Raw genomic sequence first — 19208 nt, forward strand, 5'->3', positions numbered from 1 at the left:
TGTGATATTATAATACCTCATAACACATTATTCATAGCATATTATATACTCTTAGTCTTATCCCACAGGTGCAAGTTAACTTAAACCTTCCGAACGCGCGGGGTGCTACCCGAGCCATTTCTTTAACCATGAACCTTTGTTTAAGGAATTCCTTTGACTTAAAGCTTTAGTTTAGTTCCTTGATATTACCACACATTTTCAGTCTTATTCTCCCAATGTGCTATACCCAATCATATATACCTAATATAACCACGCCACGTTACGTATATTACGTAAGAGAAGAGAGAAGAACCTAGGGTCTCATATAACCCATGTATTTTTTCTTTAGATACGTCTTATTTTGTGCTAACTGGTTTTGAAGTGTGTTGCAGGAACTGTGCTCAGAAAAATTGTCTAAGTATGGAAAAAATGTGGACTGCACATGTATTGTGCGGACCGCACAATTTTGAATACTATAGCAGAAGTCAACTGCGGCCGCACAATTTGAGATGTGAAATTGCAAATTCTCTAAAGTTTGTTTGTCAGAGAACTAGCTAAAGTGCGGCCTCACAAGGAAATCTGAGGACCGCATCAATATCTGCGGTCGCACAGCTAATTATGCGGACCGCAGATCAACGAAGGGAACTTGAACAACAGGTAACAGAGTGCGGACCGCAGAAGGAATTCTGCGGCCACACTAGTCTCTTGAACTCTGCCCGATTAAGTTTTGAAATGTGCAGCCGCACAAGGAATTGTGCGGTCCGCAGAAGTATAGATTAGGGCTTTGGTGAAGCAAGATTGTGCGGATTGCACTTGAAATTATGCGATCTACAAAAATTCAATCGCGGCCGCAGATTAGGGCATTCTCTGTCTTCAGAGAGTTGCCATTTTCAGGTGCCCATTGTGCGGCCGCACTTAGAAAAGTGCGGACCGCACTTCAACTCTGCGACCATATTTTAAAATTGTGTGGTCCGCACAACCAGACCTGCGGCCACACTTACAATTGTGCGAACCGCACTTCTCCACCCTACATTCATGTTCTGAAATGTGTTATATTGCCCGTTTACAATTGAACCATAACTAACTTCTGTTGTTACTTGTTACAAAAAATGGTCAGATCCCAAGGTCGTGGTGATACGTTAAAGGGGAGGGGTGAGCCTTATATAGGCAAAGGCAAAACTAATTTACCCCTCGCCCTCCAAGGGGTGATCAACAAGAAAGCCACAATAGGCTGAGGAAGACCGCCCGAGCCCTCTGAATCTAGTTCATATGCCCCATCTCGGGAAGCACCGGAGGGCGACTCACTGTACAAGTAGCATGCGGTTCAATCACAGCCACATCTGCTTCACGATAGATACCAACTTAGAAACGAGCCTGCCTCTTCTGAGAGAACTTCTGAGGGTTCGGAAGGTAACAGTCAGGCTTCAGAACCTTCATCAACACATTCCCCCAATGTACCTTCTACCATAATGGATGTTGATGATCTCCCGAACGATGGCCGAGGGGTGATACCATAGTAGCCGACCTTGAGAGGTCGAAGAAGAAAGAAATTTGGAAAGATAGGTTCGTCAGTCTTGCAGCCTTCCTTAGTTTCATAGAGTGGTGGCTGTCGAGATCGCTCACTCTTGAGCATCAGTTCTTGTTGAAAGACCTTGATAAATACAACCCGGCGGTGTCGAGGTAGTTCCGGGAGCGGAAGTGGTGGACGTGGTTCACTAAAAGTGTGATAGATTCCAAAGAGTAATTGGTTCGGGAATTTTACGCCAATGTGGCGTACATAAAGAAGGGGACCAAAGTGACAAAAGTGAGGAACCTTAAAATGAGGTTTGATCAGAACACCTTGAACACCTACTTGGGTTTTGAGAATGTTGAGCCAGTGCAATATATGGAAAAGCTGGCTATGGGTGATGCAGCTCGCCCATGGATAGCTGAGATTCTGGAATCTCCGGGACCACCACCACCATGGATCACAGCATGGGTTCCTATCCACAGGAACACCCTGAACTTTAAGGCAAAGGGATGGCAGACGTTCGTATGCAGCAGACTAGACCCGTGTTAGAATGAGAAAAATCTTCCATTTCCTCGGGCAGTGCTAGTTGCCTCTATCATGGCCGAGTACCCAATCAATGTGGGTGTCGTGATGTCGGCCAACATGTCTTTGGTCGCCAGGTAAGGTAATACCTCCTACTTATATCCCAACACTATCACTGAGTACCTTACAGATACGGGGGTAGAGCCGAGGGATTTTGATACCAAGGTACGGGCGAAAAAGCCCTTCTCATGGTATTCTTTGATGGGTGGTGGAAACCCAAAGAAAAAGGGTCAGCTGACTACTACCGATGGCCAGTCTGATGAGCCTTCAATGGTAGCTGTAGAGTCATCAAACATGCCTTCTACTTCAGCAGTGCCTTCTACCAGTGTCACTGCCATGCCTCCACCTCCTTCTTCAGAGCCTTCAGCATCAGTTCGCTCCACCTCGACTTTAAGGCCGGTGCATATGTCCACGCATCCACTATATACGCTGTGAGTCTCCCAGACACTGGCGAGCCTCAACAACTGGATGCAGACAGCTACTACAAAGCTATCTGACTTATCCAGTGCTGTTGTAGCACAGTCATCCACCCCGACACCCCAGATTCCTCCAATAGTAGAGGATACATTGAAGAAGATTTTGGAGAATCAGCATACCATCATGAACACTTTAGTAGCACATGGAGCAGTGATTGAGGAGCTTGGGAATTAGGTAAAGAAGATTAAGAAATCCCAGGCATCCAAGAAATCATTAGACAGCCTGAGGAGAGAGGTCACCAAGATAGCAGCCGCTGGGGACCTTCCATTTTATATGCTGATGGAGACAAATCCAGCAGCACCAGCAGCACCAGCTGGCCGGTTTGAGGAGCCAGACCTGGCTGCCGACACTGCTGAGGCGGTCGCTAGATGTTCACCTACCCAGTTATTCCCAGAGCCGAGGATGATGAGATCCAATTAGAGGATACTGAGGGCGGTGACGCTGCCATGGACACAGCCACATAGGGAGTCCTCTTCACTCTTACCCTTCTTTATTCTTATTTTTGTTAAGCACTGGGGACAATGCTTACATTTATTCGGGGGGTGGAGTTTATTTGATATTTGGATGATTTAACATCTGGTTTGTAATAACTGATAACATTTTCCTTTTTCTTTTTATCATGTATAGATTCTCCTCTTTCTCTCTCTATTGATGTATATATTTTCTCTTTTTCTCCCTCATTATGTATATTCATTATGCCTGCAATAGCTTGCTTTGTAGCTTCTTTATTTTATTTTCTTATTAGTCAATGTTTAATTCAGTAACTTCATATTAAATCTAATAGCTTCTTTTTAATCTAGTAGCTTCTTTTTATGTTTGAGTGGACAATACGCCTTTGGTTTTCTTAATGCCATGGTTCTTTCCAAAGGTAGTTTTTGTGTGAACCGTGTGATTCTTCCCAATGATGAATGGCGTGATAACCTTCTTAAGGGATTGAGTCCTTTTTTGATGTTTAGGTAAGAATAGTAGTAATAAGGAATAAAAAGACCTAATTGAGTCAGGCTCGAAGAGTCAAACATGCTTTACTTGGTACCAACACACTTAACTACATGCTTATGATCAAAAACAATTTTTTTTAAAGAAGCAACTCTAGTTAGTGACCTTCTAACTCTTGTGTTGACTTAACCAACCATCGAGTGGTTTAGTCGAACCATAGTGATTTTCAATCTTGAATACGGTCGTTGTGGGACCTTGAATCTAGCCTCTTTAACAATCCAGCTGTGTGAGAGGTGAGATGTTTTTGTTGAAAGTCCAAGTACCCATGTGAATGGTCTAGAACTTGCCCCGAATGTGTTTCGAGGCGAAATATTAAGTTTTGCTTGGCTGAAGAAGTGATTGTAGGCTCTCCTTGACCCGCTTGAAATTTTCCATGGCCCACCAATGTTGTTATCCTTAGTCAACCCATTTGAGCCTAAAACCTTTCTCATTTGATCACCATGTTACAAGCCTTTACCCGTTCTGTCGTGACCCTATCTTGGCACCCGAGCTTTCTGTAATACTCTTGTAAAACAATTGGATAAAAAATGTAAGTTTGGGGGAGAGACGAGGAGTTTGAAAAAGGTACCAAGGCACAAAAAGAGAAAAGAAATGAAGAGAAGGAAATTCAAGAAAAAGAAAGAAGAACAAAAAGAAAAATGCAAAAAAAAAAGTGAATAAGTTGAAGAGTTGAAGGGATTAATGCATCTTTGATTAGCTGGAATAGCTCTTAACTTGTGGAGGTAGGAATTACTTTATTTGCTTGAGGACAAGGAAAAATTTAAGTTTGGGGGAGTTGATAAGTGGGGATTTTAACTACTTATTAGCGCCTTTTAGCTTTAGTTTTAGTCCAAAAGCGTTTAATTGTATTCCCGAAAACTGATGACATATGCTTAATTGCAGGAATATTGGAAAATGAGCCTCCAAGATGAAATCCAACTCAAGAAAGTGTGATCTGAACTCAAGGACAAAAACAGACACAAAAGCTTAAAGTGCGGACCGCAAAACATCATCTGCGATCGCAGATTTTGCAGCAGAACATCATTTGCGGCCGCAGATTGTGTAGAAGAACTTATCAAAGATCTGTGAAAAGTGCGGTCCGCACATGAAATGTGCGGCCGCAGAAGCTAGGCAAGAGAAAAAGTTCAGAGAACCTGCATATCAAGTTCAACGGAAGTGCGGACACAGAAGATCAGCTACGCGGCCGCAGTTGCAATTGTGTGGTCTGCTAAAGAGCCATGTGCGGCCGCACTCAGTAATGTGCGGACCACAGAAAGAGAGAGATGCGGTCGCGGTTCAGAATTGTGCGGCCGCAAGATTCCAATCCTGTGAGGTTGAAGCAAAGTTCGGACCGCACATGGAATTGTGCGGTCGCAGAACCTCCGAAAGGGCATTTTTGTCCGAAAATTCCAGCTCTGTATAAATACAAGAGTTTTAATTTTTTAGATAAAGTTTTTGATATCAGCAGCTACAGTTGCCGTTTTTCTTTACTCTCTTTAGTAGTTTTTGTAATTTTGAGCTTTTTAAACATAGATTTTTTTATTTTAATTATCAATAAGGGTTTAATTATTATTTCTTCTTCTATTTCTTTCGTCTTAAGTATGAGTAGCTAGATTTTTACTAGGGCCGTGATCCAATCCTAGAGTGTAAACTTAATGGATGTTTGATTTATTGCTTGTTTATGGTTGGGTGTTTATTATTTAACCTTGTTCGTGCTTTTAGTTGTAGAATTAATGGTTGCAAATATTAGTTCATGCCTATTTGACCTGGTATCTACTTGAGAAAGAGAGACTCAGTCTAGAAAAATTTGGCTAACAAGAAATTGGGGTGAATCAAGAGATTGATAGTCCCAATTAAAGGGTTTAATTTAGAGATAGTAAAACTCGACTTGAGCTTTGTATCAACAGTTTTGTTCAACACCCATTTGGACTTGAGAAAGCCAAATTGAGAAAAGTCACTCTCTGACCGATAGGTATTGAGTGGGTACTCAAATATTGATAGTTATAATACACCCCGACCAATAAAACAAGCTTTAAAGTTTACAACCCGTTAGGCAAACACCTAGGTGAAAGTCATAGCCCTAGGCCTTTTATAGTATTTGAAAAACTAAAACAAAAACAATTTCTTAGTTTCATTACTTAATCTTGCAATCTTAAATTGGAATAGACATAGAACAAGCATCAATTTGTGGAAGTGTAATTTAAGATAGTTCATACTCATACACTGCAATTTATACTCCTAAATCCCACGTATAGCTCCATGTGGAATTCGACCCCGACCCCTCGTTGGGTATTACTATTGCAATCGACTGTTTCATAACCTTGAATTGAGGTGTGAACTTGGACGAGATCGATGTCGATGTTGAAGAAGTAATACTAGAGTCAACCAGGGACGTTGAAGATACAAATTTAGTTAACTCTAGTGTGATTGATGTTGAGGAGGTTGAAAATTTTGAAGTTCATGTATTTGAGCATGTTGGGCCTCATTCCAAACACTTGTCTACATTATGTTCAGATGGTGAAATAAAAATTAATCTGTATGAGCCAATGCAGGAGCCAAAGAAAGAGGTAGATGAGCTCTATATTCTAAAATTTTCAAGGTCGTCTAGGCAAAGTGACACTCCTCGGTTGAAAGCCAACAAGTGCATAAAGAATCATTTAATTTTTGGCTCGCAACAATTTGTATCGCCCCAAGAGCATGATCATAGAGTAGAATCAAAACTCGGGGTCCAATTTATAAGTTCGAAGTGGAGGCAGAAAGTGATTCACGTCGTGTCGCGATGTTAAATCAAGCGCTTATTGGGAGGCAACCCAGCTTTACTGCTTTCTTTTATTTAATTTTATTTATTTTTTATTTTTTAATTGTATTATTTTTATAGTGTCAATTTTTTATTTTCTAGGAGCATAGAAAGCAAAGCTATTGGAAGGATGCAATAGCAAACCAGATGGTCGGAACTAAATGTGAAGTACCCGCACGAAGGACTAGGCCTGAGAGAAGTCTGAGTACCCATAAGCTGTTAGTGCTTCGGCTTTTGGCCTATCAGGGAGTTTTTTTAACCCTCTTATTAGTATGGTGTGCATTGGGGACAATGCACAATTTTAAGTATGGGGTAAGGAGATGGTCTGGATGACTTTCTATGCTATTTTAGTTGTATTATTTTAATTGAATAATGCTTTTTTAGAAAAATGGAAAAATATTGGACTTTTCCCGACGATGGATATCCTAGACAATTTTCTTGAAGGTTTAAATGCTGACCAAAAACAAAACAAAAAAAATAGAAAAATGGAAAAATATTTTATTTATTTTTGTAGGTAGTAATAATCCCCCGTAATTTTTCTTTGTGTCTCGGTTCTTTTTCATGGGATGTAGTTTAAATCAGGTCATAGTTTTTTTATTTTTAGAGTAGAATAGGATTTAGGGAATAAAATAAGAAAGATGAAATTCCTAGGCGCTTTTTGACTTGTTTGATAGTAACATATTTAGGCTCTAGCATGTGTATTACCTTTCCTATAGTTTGAAATTGCTTATGATGTCGTATTGAGTTAGATAGCATGTCTATTGACGCCTATATCTCATTTTTTTGGCTCGTGTTTACTTTGTGCTTAATGCTTAATATTTTATAGCTCCGTGAATACTCTTATTGTTTGAAAATCGGAATGGAACCGTCCATAGTGAGTCATGTGTCACGTGTGGTGAGAAATTATAGGGTAAAGTAAAGTAGTGCTTAAAGAAAGAGGGAATATTTTTGGGGTGTGATCTTGTTTGTGAAATTGAAGTTGGGATTGAGGAATTTACGCTTAAAGTTAATTTTATAATGTGTTAAAGTGCTTAGGAGGGTTAGCCACTATTCCAAAAATATATCCTGCCCATCCTGTAATCCACATTACAACCATAAAAAAAAGTCACTAATTAATTTTAGATCGACCAAGCCTACAAGCTTATGGTACTTTGTGCATGCATGTGACTTCTTTGAGAGAGTGAGAAATTTCATTGATATATGTGAGTCCTTAAAATATATTTGAGCATTTGATTCAAATGTGTGGATTCAACTTACTCTTTTGTTCTTGTTGTGAGGGCACATGATTTCGCAAGGAATGGGTGACGTTATTAGATGTCTCTATGATGTTAAGTGTTCAAGCCATTAATGCATTATGATATTGAGTCGGCTTGTCAGGCTAGGATTATTATAAGCATGCTGTCTTGTTGTTGAATAAATTTTTGAAGTATGACACAGAGTAAAGGAAAGTGTTTGTTGAAGGCATATGCTAAAGTTTAATTGTTGCTATCTACCATAGTCATAGGTATGGTGTGCTTTGGATGTGCTAAAAGAAAATAAAGTGCTCCGGGTTAGTATGAATTGGTGGTTGATCCGAGGATGAACAATGTTTAAGTGTGAGATGGTGATGCTAGGCCAAAATGCTATACTTTTAGTACATTACTCGCCCTATATTTTGTTGGTTTAGTGATTAATTGTACGATATTTGAGCTAAATTGTGTTGTTTATTGTGTAGGAACATCGAAAGAAATAATCGAATGAAAGTTGAACAACAAGAGGACAAAACAATGCAAGAAAAGAGCGCAGAAGCATCAAGTGCCCAAACTGTGCTACAGACCAGGTTTCGCGAGGTCTATAGCCAACTTAACCGTGCTACAAACCAGGTTTCGCGAGGTCTATAGCCAGCTTGACCGCGCTACAGACCAGGCTTCGCGAGATCTATAGTCAGCTTGATTGTGCTATAGACTACGCTTCGCGAGGTCTATAGCCCGGTAATTAAAAGTCGGGGGTTAAAAGACTCCGACTCGGATTTGGACTCAAGGACTTCAACCCTAACCTATAAATACTCCCTATAAATACTCCCTTGGAAGCAACTAATCACAAGAGTTTTCTCTTTCGTTTTTCCTTAATCTATATTTTAATGCTTTCAATTATTATCATGATTGTTAGTATGGTTATGAGTAGCTAAACTTTCCCATCTAGGGTTTGATGGAACCTTTTGAATGATGATTTTTCTGTTGCGTTTAATATAATTTTGCCACTGAATTTTCTCTTCTTGTTCAACTACGTGATTATTTTAGTTAATTGAAGAGCCCTCAATTGACTGTGCCTATTCAATGTGTATTGCTTAGAAAATGGTACATATTTAGGTAGTTGTTGAACAACATCACTCCTAACGTATGTGAGAAATCAATACGGAGGGTTTAAAGGCGGGATTAGGAATACAAAATCTTGGTACGATCTTAATGAGCGGTGAATTAGTGCCAGCTAGCGTAGTTCGGAAGAATATGTCTAGTAAATTGTGGTAATTGCTCGGAAGAGAATTACTACACCCAAAGTACTCACGATCGGTAGAGAATACTTATGCGAAATTATAGAAGACTTAGCGGGAAGGATTCCGACAATTGGGGAAATCATAACTCCAGACCTCCTTAATCTTGTCTCCAACCCTTAGTATCCCTAGTTGTTAATCTACTAATTTAATTTGTTAGTTAATTAGATACAAGAATCTTAATATTTATAACTTAGGAATTGTTCGAGTTTGTCTTCTCAGTGATAGTAAACAATTGTAGCTAAACCTTAGTTCTCTGTGGGATTCAACTCCGGACTTTTAGACCGGATTATATTTGCAGCGACCGCTTATCCTTTTTAGGACTAGAGTTGGGCGTGATCAATGTGTAATAATAAATTTAAATAGCTACTTCTATAGTCGGTTTGGTTCGGGTTTTTCGGTTACTTTTTTATTAAAACCAAAATCAAACCGAATTTGATCGGTTTTTAAAATTCAAAATCAAAACCAAACCAAACCTAAAAGGTATCGATTTATTTTGTCGGTTTAGTTTGTTTTTTCGGATTTTTATGAACACCCCTAATCTAAAATTAAAGGGATAGTGTTCACAAGCTTCCCGGAACCAAAGTATTGTTAGTCAAAGTCAAATTAAGTACATTTAACGTGAAAGCACAAGATACCTCCTAAATACACATCTATACTCACCCGAATTCCCAACTAAAATTAAAGTTGGTCGAAATGAAGTGGAAGGAAAACCCTTGAACCGTGATTTGACCACTTACTCGATCGCAATTACATAGTACCACCAGAAATTACTCCTAAATACTACCAGAAATTACTTCTAAATTTCTAAGAACTTGTGCACATTACAGAATTCAATGTTCGTATATTTTGCTCATTCGACATGACATGAATTATTAACTTGTTATGAGTCCCAAATTGAATTTTACTTTATATTCAATCCAGTCAATATGCTTTAAAACAAAGAAATGTTTTCCTTTAATGATAAACTAAGCTTTAGATTCAACCCTGTATTAGGGGATGAGACTGCCTTTCACTAATTACCGGTTCTCTATATATCCAGCTAGCCTAGCAACCAAATACCAAGATTACTAAATGGGTACAGACCTTGGAACTTATTTCTTTGAGGACAAAACTTAAAGGAAGAATTATTATTATTATTATTATTATAGATCGCTATAAACAATAAAGTTTATCCAATATAGATATAGGTAAATTGAATTTTCCATGTCACGACATTTGCTTTTAATCTATTTTTATCCATGTCATACTTCTTTATTTAAAATTAATTTTACTTTAAAAATTTTATTTTACCCTTAATTAAAGAATTTACAGCTACATTTATGATTTACTTTGATCATAATTTTTTAATTTTTTCTTAAATTTCGTGCTCAATTAATACTGTCACGTAAATTAGTACTATTTTTCTACTAAGGCATAAAAACCTAGCAATTAGCAAGTTCTAGAAAATATTCGTACGAAAAAATAAAATGTTTTAAGAACTAGAATATTCCAGTGAATTGTGAACCACTCTTTGGATATGGTGCCTCAGTAAATGTTAGTGAAGCCTGTAAAATTATGGGGAAACTGTAGAAACGAATAAAGAAAAAGAAAAAGAAGTAGGTTCTCATGATTGTGTTGAATAAACTTTTCTTTTTCATTCTTTCCTTTGATGAGAAGGGACACGTGTCAGGGAAAACCTACCTTGCTAAGTAAACTTTTAATCAAACTGCAGCTGCTAGGGTTTTGAAAAAAAGACAAGTGTATCCAAATAATAAAACATATAGCATTCTCTTAGTACTCCTATTTTATGTGTTTGCTTCCTTTTTGTTGATTATTATCTTAAGAGTCACGACATCGAATTTAGAAAAATATCCTCAACAGAAAGACTTTTTCCTGTTTCCACAGCCTAATTTTTCGTTGATTGTTGGTGCAGATAGTAAACCCAAGCCGTTCTCTCTGTGAATAAAAAGTGTGTCTTCTAAAATTCATAATAGTATTTATATAAATTATATTATAGGAGCTAGCTGGCTTATTGGCTTGAAAGTGTTAAATAGGAAAATTATTTGAATGAGGACATTGAAGAGAAGTAAAAAAAAGGTTTTTATTTGGGACTGGTCCAAATTAAAATTGATTTCCATGTGAAATATGCAGCAAAATCACAAATTTACGAGTGACAATGACTTAAAGTCATAGCTTGGACAAATCATCACTTGCACGGCTCCACCACTAATAATTGAGCCAATAAAATATTGGCTTTTAATTCGCAATATCAATAATAATGGACCCTCCCTCAAATTGTCACTTTAATATAGTAACGTTAAAGTACCTAAGTCCAAACGGAGGCCGGCCACTATATAAATACCACTCATATACTTTTACGTTCCCATAAATCTGATTACACATTTTTCTCTCATTATTCCCAACAGCAAATCTACATCCCAGAATCTAGCTAGCCTTATCAACCGAACAAAGAAGTTTGCAAAATAAAGTGATACGATATGGAACAGAATTTGCCAGTGATAGCAAAAAAGTTCTGGAACATAGTGCGAGTGGCATTTTTCATGTTGAGAAAAGGCATATCAAAGCAAAAGCTAATGCTTGATATAAAATTAATGGTGAAGCGTAGCAAAATTGGTAGCTGCAAATCTGCTGTCCAAAATCTTATGTTTCACCACACCCATCATTTGTCCTTGAACAAACGAAACAAGCACACTACTACTCTCTCTGCCAATGAAAACGACGTAGTTTTTGTGGATGAAGCTGTGGTTAATGCGTTGGAAATGATTCAGAGTACTGAAACTGCATATTCTCCTGCTAATAATTTGCCTGGTTTTGGGAGGACTCCTATAGTGAGGCAACTTAGGGTTACGGACTCGCCTTTTCCTCTAAGATCAGAAGAAGATAATTATAACCACGTAGATGAAGCAGCTGATGAATTCATTTCCAAGTTTTATAGGAATCTGAGGCGGCAATCTTCGCTTTCTGCTGCTTAATGTTAAAAGAATTCTTGCTTGTTATTGTTCTTGTTATAGGCAATATACTATAAGTAAGAACTATTATGAAGATAATTGGGTGTAGTCTCTACATCTACATGGGGTGTAGTTGTGTTTTTGACAAAAGATTTCGTTTTGATTGTGTAAACAGAACGAAATTCTAATGAACAAGGAATATTTGATTGTAAATAAGAAAATGGTTTGAAGTTGATAAGGTGGAGAAAACGTATTCCCCTGTTTTCTATTAATTAGTGGAGTAGTTTTTAGCTCTTATTTGACGGGTAGAAGTTAGAACATGCGCAATTGGTATTGACCGAAGATCGATCAATTACATGCAAACCGGAGAGAGAACAGAGGGTTTGGAACTAAGAAGACTAGTCTAGTACCAAATTAAATTCGGTATGATTTAATATATTTTTTTTTTATTTCAATTTATTCGGTCTAATAACTTGAGTTTGTTCGACTTGAATATTAACTAATGCATAGAACCATAAACTATAATATTCTTAATTAAAATACTGATAAATACAAAATTGAAAACATTCTAAACTCACGTGACTGTTAAAAAAATTGTTATGCAAAACCAGCAATTATCAACCCATAGAAAGAAAAAAGGTACATAATTTGATCACCAAAAATATCTTGTTACTTGTTTAGAGTTAATTGATAAACTTAGAGAATACAACAAGTACTAATCTAAAAGATGCAACAACAATACACGAGTAACCGAGTAAGAAACACCTAAAACCTTAGAAATATTGCGTTGAACTGCTTCACAACCTCGAGAGTAAGAGTCAGAAACTGCAACTTACTTCTTCTTGTATTTTCCTAAAGAAGTAATACATGAGTTTTATTGCCAACCTCAACATCAATGCCAAAGAAAAATATTATGTAACTTAGTATGTTATAATCTATAATATGTATTGTATAACTTAGTATATATTTCGATACGATATAAGTGTTTCGCTATCTTCTTCCCATAAGCACTTTTTTGAGAAGTACTTTTGAGAAAAATACATTTAGAAGCAATTTTTAAAAATTTGGCCAAACACTAATTGCTGCTAAGAAGTACTTTTTAAATTAATTAGCCAAACACAAACTACTTCTCACCAAAAGTACTTTTGAAAAAAAGTACTTCTCAAAATAAACTGATTTTTCCAGCATATATATATTGTTACGCGGCGCCTTCCGGAGATTCCTTGAAAGGGCGGCGTAAGGCTAAGCAATCGATGTCCGTATAGTTACTATTCGCCAACTGAGGTCCCCTCCATATGCTAGACTAGATTATCAGTGTCGTACAGAAAAACCAATGTCAAGAGTAATTGAGAGAACATAAAAGAGAATTGAGGATGAAAGAAATCTTGATTGCATTAATGAAAGCTATTACAGAAAAAGCAATACGGTGTCGAGGGGGAGAGACACCATTATAGAGAATTGCTTGCTTGCTAGAAAGTTTGATTGCTTGATCCCCCTAATAATACTTAAAAAAAATAACTCGAAGTTACAGGACTTGACCTAACTAAACTCAAGGAACATAATGGAAGTACATGAAATAAAACTACTCTATATTTACAATGAAAAGTACTTAGTTTTCTACAATGTAGAAACAGGTCCGTTGTCAGCAATATTGTCTTTGGCATCACGGTCTGTGCGCGCGGCGCTGTTGGAATTTGCATGCGGCTGGGCGCTGGCGAGGGCTATCGGTAGGGCGACAGAGGCACATGCGCGCTTGTCACTTGGCGCAGCCAAGACCACGGGGCCATCCATGGCGCTAGGAGTTGGGAGGCTTGCTAGGATGCCATGGGGCGCGTCCAAGGGGTCATGGGGCATGGCTGGAAAGCCGCCCATGACATTCTCCTCCATCTGAATTGGCGACATCCTTGGTGCCTTACTTGCAAGATAATCATCAATTAAACTCTTGTAGGCTTTGAGGTTTGTTCCCCTCTCCCATGTATTCTCCTCTGCATCACAACCCTCCTTTTTCACCAAGAATTCTTGGTGATCTTTTATTGAGGTGTAAATCACTCAATAATCAAGAATAGCTTCAGCACGCCTTTTCTCGGTTGAATTGGGGCCTCGAATACTCGGTATTGTGAGTTGGCTCCATGAAGGGTCCTCCATATCTTCCCGAAAAGGTTTCAGAAGACTGACATGGAAGACGGGATGGATCTTTCACCAAGATTGGGTATCCACCTGGTATGCAACTTTCCCAATGCGCCTTTCAAGGGACAAGGGTCCAATGTATTTCTACAATAGGCGAGAGTCATGGACCCCTGCAAATAAGTACCGCTTTGGAATTTTGACCATCACTTTGTCTCTTACTTGGTATTCAACAAAGCGACAATTTTGATCAGCATGCCTCTTCATCCGCTTTTGGGCTTTGACAAGATAGATCTGCACTATCTCCAAATTTCGCTTCCATTCTTTTGAGAAGCTAGCAACTCGAGGAGATTTTGACATGTTTGGTGCATTCACGGTGTGTGGGAGTAGCAGTTGATGTCCGGTAACAATTTCAAAAGTATTTTTGTTTGTACTACAGCTCTTTTGTGGATTGAAACACAGTTGAGCATCATCCAAAAGTTTCACCCAGTTCTTCTCGATCCAGTTACAAAGTGGCGGAGATATTCCTTCAGCATGCCATTGAACCGCTCCATCTGGCCATCAGATTGTGGATGAAAACTTGAGATGTGACTCAATTTTTACCCGAGGCACTTAAAGAGTTGGGTCCAAACATTGCTAGTGAAGCGTGAGTCGCGATCACTAACGATATCTTTAGGCATGCCCCAATAGTTGACGACATGAGAGAAGAAGAGTCGAGCTATATCTTCTACTGATATATATTGTGGGGCTACTATAAATGTAGCATACTTGGAAAAACGATCCGCCACTACCAAGATAGTTGTGAGATCTCCGACCTTGGGCAATCCGGTGGTGAAATCCAGAGAAACGCTTTCTCAAGGTCTCTTTGGGACATGTAGTGGTTCCAAGAGTCCCGCTTGTGTCAAGCATACTTGTCCTTCTGGCATACTAGACAAGTCTTCACATACTGAACGACGTCATCAGCCATTTGTGGCCAATAATATGCGCGGCGAAGTAATGACATGGTGCGTTCTTCACCGGGATGGCCGGCCCACAAAGTATCATAGCATTCCGTCAGAAGAGTCCTTCGCAGATCTCCTCCTTTAGGAACATAAAGTCGGTTACCTTTCACTTTCAGGAACCCATCTTCCATGTAGAACTGTCGAGTCTTGCCTTATCCTATCAGATCAACCAAATATTGTGCAGCAGGATCCTTGATGAGTAGATCTTGTATCTGGTCTTTTATGGTGGTGGCTACTTCGCTCCCTCTTAGGGTGGCGATTAGGCACACCGATGCTAAGTCAGCCCTCCGACTGAGCGCATCAGCAACCTGGTTAGTCTTCCCACTTCGGTACTTCACGTTGAAGTGAAATTTTGCTAAGAGTTCCTGCCATCGGGCCAGGCGGCCATTCAACTTTGGCCGGACCATGAAATGGCTAAGCGTTGTATTGTCGGTACAATAGTTTGGTATTTACTATAATATGCACGGCGCAAGTTTCAGCCAAATTTGTTATAGAACTGGCTGGAAAAATATATTCTAAAAAATGCGCCAACTAAACAGAAAAAAGTGCATTCTAAGGAAATAATTTGCGAGATGAAACAAAAAAACTTATTTAATTCAAAATAAAATTCCATGCATTTAAAAACAAATCATTTTTGACGATGTAATGTCAAACTACTCTGTTTTAAAAGGCGTTTTTGGGTGAGCCCCGGGGCGAGGCGTACCAAAAACTCCCCAGGGCGAAAGTCTCAAGAGGCGTACGCCCCGCAACTTGGGGCGTACGCCCCGCAACTTGGGGCGTACCCCGGGCGTTCGGGGCGCATTGTTTTTAGTAAGGAGTAAGCCTAGAGACTTTTTCAAATTAAAACAAAATTTGTTGAATTAGTACTTCATATAATACCCAAATTCTCAAAAGTCAGTTTGGTAATTACTCAAAAGGTTTAAAAAGTAACTCAAAAGTATTAAATTTAAAAGTAAAGACTTTTTTTATTGATTTAAACCTTAATTCATGATTTTTTCAAATTTTTATCTTGTTCGCTAGTCTGCTAATATCTCCCAAAAATAATAAATATTTAATTTTTTTTATAAATACAAAGAAAATTATATTTTTCTTCGTAGCAGCAAATTCAAAGTTCAAATTGCAGGTTAATTGTCCTTTTTGTTCTTCCATATATAAAACTTTATTCTGTTAGACTCAAATTACTTGTGCTTGTAAGTAACGTATAATAGATTGTTTTGATTAGTTTTTTGTGAGGATGGAGCACACATATATATAGTTTACTTCAATTTTTATACAATTTTACATGTTTATAAATATTAACTGTCATTATATTATTTTATAAAATATTAAAAATTAAATACTTATGGGGCTTACGCCCCGCTGAGGCATATATAAAATGTCTCACCTTACGCCAACGTCTTTTAAAACACCGGTCAAACATGCCTCGGCCCAATGTCTTTGAGCACGATGTTTGTACAAAACAGCTTTCCAATAGGAGAAACACGTGAAATTTACATGAAGAAATATCTTCGTTGAATCAGTTAACTTCATCGATCAATCAAGCCAACGCAAAGACTTCAAATTAAATCTGTTTCCTTTCAACCAATGTTGCCTAAACAATGGCTACCCTAATTAGCTTAGAACTTTGAAAAGCTTCAAAACCATTTTCTCAGTTTCAAAAAGTGCAAACGAAAGCTCTTCAAGTAAAAATAAATCAATATTGAAAACATGCCATGACTACTTTTGCTATGTAATACATTTTTGTTCATTTATTAGTTGTAAACAACTCGGGAAAAAGTCATGGCAGCCTAAAGTTATAATGGCAATATTGCTCAAAAGCTTCTCGACTTTATTAACATTTGAAAGTGTTGCAAGTGTACTACAGAACCTAAATATATATATTCGTCAAAGTTCAATTTAACGGAAAGCAGAACTAAAGCCCGAATTGACAATATAGCAATTTTGCTTGGATTTATCAGTCGAACCAGGAATATACTTCCACACTCCCCCAAATTCCCAACATAGAAAATGGTTAATCAGAAACTTGTAATATTTGAAAATAAACTTCAAGATGTTTGGAGCGTCATAGAAAATTAAGACTTAGATGAAATATTTTGTACTATATTTGAATGTTATTTATATGGGAGAAGGTCCAAATATATCCATGTACTTTCGAAAATGGTCTAAGAATACCCCTCGTTATACTATTGGGTTATCTATACCCCTGCAGTCATACTTTGGATTCAAATATACCCCTCATTTAAACGGAGGGACACGTGTCATCATCTTATTGGCCAATTCTAAATATCTCCTAATTAATTAAAAATACCCATTATCCATACCCGAAAAATAATTTTATAAAGCAATTTCTTTTGGTAAAAACTGGAAAAAACTGATTTTTTTAAATTAAAAACTGAAAAAACGAAAATATTTTTTTTTTCATTTTTTACAAAAAAATCTGCTTAAAAAAAAACTGAAAAATATTTTTTAAAACAATGTTTTTGTAAAAACTGGATAACAAAACTGAAAAATAATTTTCTAAAGCAATTAAAAACTGAAAAAAACAGATTTGTTTTAACTAAAAACTGAAAAAAAAGAAAATATTTGCTTTTTCAGTTTTTACAAAAATATTGCTTTAGAAAATTGCTTTTCAGTTTTTGTGTTTTAGTTTTTTCAAAAAGAATTGCTTTAGAAATTATTTTTCAGTTTTTTTTAAAGCAATGTTTTTCTAAAAACTGGAAAAAAATATTTTCGATTTTTTCAGTTTTTAGTGAAAAACAAAATCAGTTTTTTCCCGTTTTTAATTGCTTTAGAAAATTATTTTTTAATTTTTACAAAAATATTTTTTTAGAAAGTTTTTTTCAGTTTTGTTAAAGCAATTTTTTTGTAAAAAATGAAAAAAAAAATATTTTCGTTTTTTTCAGTTTTTAGTAAAAAAAAAAAAAACAAACCAGTTTTTTCTAATTTTTACAAAAAAAAAAAATTGCTTTATAAAATTATTTTTCGGATATGAATAATGAGTATTTTTAATTAATTAGGAGATATTTAGAATTGGCCAATAAGACGATGACACGTGTCCCTCCGTTTAAATGAGGGGTATATTTGAACCCAAAGTATGACTGCAGTGGTATAGATAGCTCAATAGTATAACGAGGGGTATTCTTAGACCATTTTCGAAAGTACAGGGTATATTTAGACCTTCTCCGTATTTATATTTGGTTTAATACATAAACAGTCTTCTGAACTTAGCTTACTTAAACTGTTCTTAACTACAACTTTTGGAGTCTATTAGAGTGGTTAATTACTTAATTTCACTTGCTTGTTGGTATGTGGGAGCAAAGAAAATATGAATATGAAGAATAAACTTCCACGTGGTTATTTGTTCTAAAAGCTAATTGTCACATTGTGATATACGGTGATTATTTGCCCCAACTATATATTTCTTCCTTTATCTTCTTCTTTGTTCGTAAAAAACTTCCTCATTTATTTATTTTTTATTTTGTTTAGAATATTGAATCTAGCTGGAAAAAAATATCTCAATTCTGGCCAGGTTTATTACATGTTTGGTTAAAAAATGAATTCCTAAATGCACGAGTAAGACAGAAAAGAGAAGTAATTTATTTTAAATAACATATCTCATATTTAAAATTTCGAACTGTATTTACACAAGAAATATGGATTTTCAGCCAAACTGGTTATAGAACTGGCTGGATAATTCATAATAGATTCTTAAAAATGCGCAACCGCCGAGCTAAACGAAAAAACAATTATTTCAGTTAAAATAAATTTAGAGTTACAATTTTGCTAGAAAAATGGAGATTCGACCAATCTTTTTGTAAATCTAGTTGGACAAAATGCATGCCAAAAAGAAATTTGCGAGATTAAACAAAATTTCTTTTATGTAATTTAAAATAAAAGGCCAGGTATTTAAAAAGCCATAACATGTTTTAGCGATGTGATGACCTTAGCCTAATAGCTTCGAGCACAAATAGCTGGTTTGTTCAAAACATCTTTTTTATGGAACAAACACGCGAAATTTACAAGAAGAAATATCTTCGTAGTACTATAGTGGCCTTCCTATAAGATAGCCATTCAAAACCTAAGTACAAATGCAATGTACACTGAATCAGGTAATTTTAATTAATAAAAGCCAATAATGCGAATGCTTCAAATCTTTTTCCTTTCAACCAATACAGCCATGGCTACCTAATTGGCTTATAACTTTGAAAAGCTTCAAAAGGTTTTTCTGAGTTTCAAAAAGTGCAAACAAAAAGCAAGAGAAAGGAGAACTCTTCAAGTTACA

The 19208-nt window shown here is 36.8% G+C and overlaps 1 protein-coding gene across 1 annotated transcript; it reads left to right on the forward strand.

The window, feature by feature from the left end:
- The first annotated feature begins 11181 nt into the window (after positions 1 to 11181).
- On the forward strand, positions 11182 to 12039 carry LOC104096149 (uncharacterized). Its single transcript, XM_009602477.4, has one exon. It carries the CDS (start codon positions 11331 to 11333, stop codon positions 11823 to 11825), a length of 495 nt encoding a protein of 164 aa, XP_009600772.1. The 5' UTR covers positions 11182 to 11330; the 3' UTR covers positions 11826 to 12039.
- The last annotated feature ends 7169 nt before the right edge of the window (positions 12040 to 19208 follow it).

The sequence above is a fragment of the Nicotiana tomentosiformis genome, chromosome 12, assembly GCF_000390325.3.
Source record: "Nicotiana tomentosiformis chromosome 12, ASM39032v3, whole genome shotgun sequence".
Taxonomy (NCBI): domain Eukaryota; kingdom Viridiplantae; phylum Streptophyta; class Magnoliopsida; order Solanales; family Solanaceae; genus Nicotiana; species Nicotiana tomentosiformis.